Source organism: Grammomys surdaster, unplaced genomic scaffold, assembly GCF_004785775.1.
Source record: "Grammomys surdaster isolate TR1022 unplaced genomic scaffold, NIH_TR_1.0 187, whole genome shotgun sequence".
Taxonomy (NCBI): domain Eukaryota; kingdom Metazoa; phylum Chordata; class Mammalia; order Rodentia; family Muridae; genus Grammomys; species Grammomys surdaster.
The window spans coordinates 5,411,879-5,416,619 of record NW_021604632.1 but is presented as its reverse complement, the minus strand read 5'-3'; the positions used below and the strand labels follow the sequence as shown (position 1 = coordinate 5,416,619).

Below are 4,741 nucleotides of genomic sequence, written 5' to 3'. Positions count from 1 at the left end.
TGGCTGGCTGGCTGGCTGGCTGGCTGGCTGGGGCTTGTTTTCCTGGCCTTTAAATGATATCATTTCATATATTTTACCATTTGTTAATTACATTTATCAGCCCACACTTCTTGTTTCTTGCCTAAAAAGCATCCTCCGCCTTTTCTGTCAGCATCTCTCGCACATTTATGCCTCTGCTGTCAACGGCTTTACGACTTATCTACCTAGGCATGGATTTCTTTTTAACCTGCCGTGAGTTCACAGGGCCTCCTGCATGTTTGCCTTGACTCCGCTGTCAGCTGTAGAACCTTCTCTGCCTTTGTTCATCAACGATGCCCCCTCCCCACTTGTTCAAATGCACCCATCTCTGTTGCCTGCCAATCTTAATCCTCTTCTGCATTTTCTATTGTCTCTATCTGTCTTCATGGTCTGAATGTTCTCTTAACCCATCTCAATGCCAGTAACTCTTCAGCGGTGGCCACTCTGGTGAATCCCCCCTCCCCGAGTTCCCATTATCATTTAAGGTAGTGGGACAAGCATTTGCATTTACTTCCTTACCATTCCTGACCCTTGGGTTTCAGAGAGTGGGTCACACCGCTCTATCCTCTGCCTCGTGTCCCTGCTGGCTTTCATTTACGCCATCCCGCGTCCTTGCAATTATGGCTGGTTGATAGAATTACAATCTGCAAATATTTTGCACCTTACAAAGCATTCTTGGCTGTGTGCTGCAATATTTCACAAATGGAAGATGGCACAAATTATCCAAATCCTGTGGTGGTTCTCTCGTCTTTCAGAGGGGATCGGGTTATTTGCACCAGACCTCACTGAGGATGAGTGCTGAGGGACTGAGGGACCCTAGTCTATCCTTATCTTGTGGGACATCCAGCCACAGGTCAATGAGAGCAAAGTCCATTAGAGTCCTAGCCTTCCTCAGCAAGCATTGGAACTCCAGTCTCTGTCTCTCTAGCCTTCCTGCAGGTTCAAGGTACATATCCCGACCGGGCCCCCCCCCCCGCCTCCACCCCGTCTAATGCATTGAGGCAGGTGTAATCCAATTGTCTCTACCCACTGTGCTCTCTGTACCCATCTATCTGCTTTCTCCCGGAGCCAGGAATTCCCTGTGATCTTGTTAGTGGTGTGGCCGAGCAGATATTTGTTGATAGAACTCTTCAGTTATTGTCATAGGATAGCTGACTCAGAAGACCCTGTTTACCATGTTTAGATCTCAAAGTATGGGTTAGTTGACTTATTAGATTATTTTCTGTTTTAGCAGAGAACTAAGTGGACTTTTTAGCACACACATGCATATGTGTGTGTGTGTGTGTGTGTGTGTGTGTGTATACATGTATGTGCATGAGCCTGTGTGCACACAGGAGAGTATAATACCAAGCTCCAATCCTAGCCCTTGCTTCTGAGGAACCATCCAACTTGTTTTTTGAGGTTATCCTACTGGGATCTGGAAGTAGCTCCTGGCCAGTATGCTCCAGAGATCCACCTGCTTTTGCCTCCTCAGTGTTGGCATGACAGGCACGCACTACCATGCCTGGCTTCTTAAGTAGGTCCTGGGGATCAGAACTCAGAACCTCATGCTTGTGTTGTAAGCTCCATACTGACAGAGCCAGCTCCCAATTTTTTCCCTTCTTTTGTAATAAAGTCAATGAAAACAATCTCACTAATTTTGACTGTTATGGTGGTTCCCCTTTAAGTGGCCCCCGTGGTCTTTATTTTGATAGGTCTTTGCATTACTTAACCCTAGTCACCTTTGCCATTGTCCCACAGTATGAATGATTTTGTCTCCCAACTGCAGTTTTCCAAAGTGGACCTGGATCAGGCCTTATTCCAGCCGTTCCCATCGGAAATCATATTCCAGAACTACTCTCCCTGTGAAGTCTATGAAGTGCCATTGGTTTTGAGGAACAACGACAAAGTGAGTGTGTTTTCCAGAACGTGGGAGGAAGGGTTCAGTAAGCTGGATCCTGCAGGGTCTTAGATATACTCTTTAATTTGATGGACACAGGAAAATAATATGCAAACGTGCTCTTTTTTTATAATTTATTTTTTTTCAAATCGTAATTCATTCACACAGGGGTTATAAACACAGAAAGGCAGGATGTGGGGAAGGGAATGACACTGGAGTGTGGGTGATCAGGGGGAATACAGATATCATCGGAACCGGGTATCGGCTGGGTGAAGGTTCAGGGGACAAGTCACTATGACTCTGCCTATGACCCGCTTGTCCTTATCTAAGTTGGTATTGTCTGCCAAGGCTACCTATTAACAAGGTCTATGGGTGCTCAGGCTTGTAAATTTCCACAAAAGCTGCCTGTTTACATTAGCTTATGGTTGAGAAGCACCTAAAGAAGTGTTCAGCATCCCTAGTCATCAGGGAAATGCAAATGAAAACAACACTGAGATTCCACCTCACACCAGTCAGAATGGCTAAGATCAAAAACACAGGTGACAGCACATGTTGGCGAGGATGTGGAGAAAGAGGAACACTACTCCACTGTTGGTGGGATTGTAAACTGGTACAACCACTATGGAAAGCAGTCTGGCGGTATCTCAGAAAATTGAACATAGTGTTACCTGAGGACCTAGCTATACCACTCCTGGGCATATACCCAAAAGACGTTTCAACATACAACAGGGACACATGCTCCACCATGTTCATAGCAGCCTTATTTATAATAGCCAGAAGTTGGAAAGAACCCAGATGCCCTTCAACAGAAGAATGGATGCAGAAAATGTGGTACATTTATACAATGGAGTACTACTCAGCTATTAAAAACAATGAGTTCATGAAATTCTTAGGCAAATGGATGAAGCTGGAAAATATCATCTTGAGTGAGGTGACCCAATCTCAAAAGAACATACATGGTATGCACTCACTGATAAGTGGATATTAGCCCAAAAGCTCACAATTTCTAAGAAACTACGTATAGACCACATAAAACTCACATAGAAGAAGGAAGACCAAAGTGTGGATACTTTGATCCTTTCTAGAAGGAGTATTAAAAGTTTCAACCAGAGCTTCCAAAGTCTAAACCACCAGCCAGAGAGCACAAAGGGAAGGACTCATGCACCTGTATAGGGAATTGAGGGTGACCTTGTTAGACTTCAGTGAAAGTAGAGGGCCATGGTCCCCGAAAGTTTGGATCCCCTACTGTGTAGTAATTCGAGAGCAGGGAGATGGGACTGGGAGGATGTTTGGAGCACACCCTCACAAAAATTAGGAGGAGGGGGTATGGGATAAGAGGTTTTGGGGGAGAATGGGAGAGGAGATAGCAAACATGCTCTTTGACTTCAAGTTTCACAAACACAAAGCTAGGTCTGATTGTTGCTACCTGTCCCGTCCAGTGCAGTGCCCAACAGAAGGCAAACTCACAACGGGTGCTTTAACTTCCCTTAAGAAATAAAAAACGTTTATTTATTTTTATTCTACATATGTGGGGGTTTTGCCTGCATGTTATTGCCAACAAAGGCCCAAAGAGGGCATCAAATCTCCTGGAACTAGAGTTACAGGTGGTTGTGAGCCACCATGTGGGTGTTTAAAATCAACATCAGGTCCTCCAGAAGAGCAGCCAGCGCTCTTAACTGCTGAGCCATCTCTTCAGCCACACACCCCAACTTCATGTGAAAAAAGTGTGGATTTGATGAATGACAGGGAGTGCTTGTGTCTGACCAGCTAGGCTGGAATCTCACTGAGGCTGAACTGGTACTACTAGAGCAGACGTACTCTGAATTGTAGACCCCATTACCCCATGACCCCATATTATCCGCTCAGAGGACTAGCAAATGTGAGCATATATACTCATATTCCCCAAATTGTATTTCTAAAAGCTTTCTATTCTATGACTTGTCAATCTTTCTTCTTTTGAGGTCTTCTCCCTGTTATATGAAATAGCCTTTGGACATTGTGTACAGAAGGTTTCTCTCACTATCGTGCCATGTTCCTTTGTAATTGCAACTGAGGATTTCTTCCTCAGCCTTACATCTTTTTCTTTAAAGATAAACTAAGATCTGTTTTAAAGGAAAAAAGTCAGTGCCAGAGGATTTCCTTGACACCTGGCAATAACAGAAGAAGGGTTATGTGGAAGCTTTAAGCACAGTTGAGTGCAGAAATAACCAGATGGTGTGTAAAGGGAGAGCATCTCTGCAGCCCTAAACTCCAGGGGGAAAGCAAATAGGAAACTAGGAATATGGACACAGAAAGAGAGTTGAGCCACAAGAAAAATGAGAAAATAAGTCTGTGCAGGAACCCAGAGCAAATGGGAAGGCTTGGAGGTATATTCAGCACAGTAGCCCATTAAAGGACTCAGTGATGCCTTTCAGAGATCAATAGGGTGATTTAATGCCAGCAAAGCCACTCTGTGGACAATGGTACATTTACAGTCTGGGTTTGTGTGTTTATCTCTGGCTGCAGTGTTATTAGCAAGAGAAGCCCAAGACAGGACCTGCAGAGGGGGTTGGTAGAGAGATTAAAAAAGAACTGAAGGTGACCAGGGTCATGTCCCCAGGCCTCAAGAAGAGTCACATGATGTAGACACTAGGACTTTCGCATGGAGCTGCCAACAGGTTCATTTTCTTATGCAGAATTCCCCTTTCACCTCTTACTACTGTCTTACACTGTTTTGGGTTTTTATTAGGCTAGTAAGGATGGAGAGGGACCAGGCTAAAGGTCCTTTGGTAATTCTGCCTGACCCTAAACAAGAAGTTATCTATCTATCTATCTATCTATCTATCTATCTATCTATCTATCTAT

General features: G+C 44.4%; 1 protein-coding gene across 1 annotated transcript in view; it reads left to right on the top strand.

Annotated features, from left to right (window-relative positions):
• The window catches only part of Hydin (HYDIN axonemal central pair apparatus protein), a 342,846-nt gene that overhangs the window by 38,517 nt on the left and 299,588 nt on the right, over positions 1-4,741 (top strand). Inside the window, exon 2 of the mRNA XM_028768759.1 lies at positions 1,759-1,906. Coding sequence (XP_028624592.1) covers positions 1,759-1,906 — 148 coding nt within the window. The remainder of the gene's footprint in view (positions 1-1,758; positions 1,907-4,741) is intronic.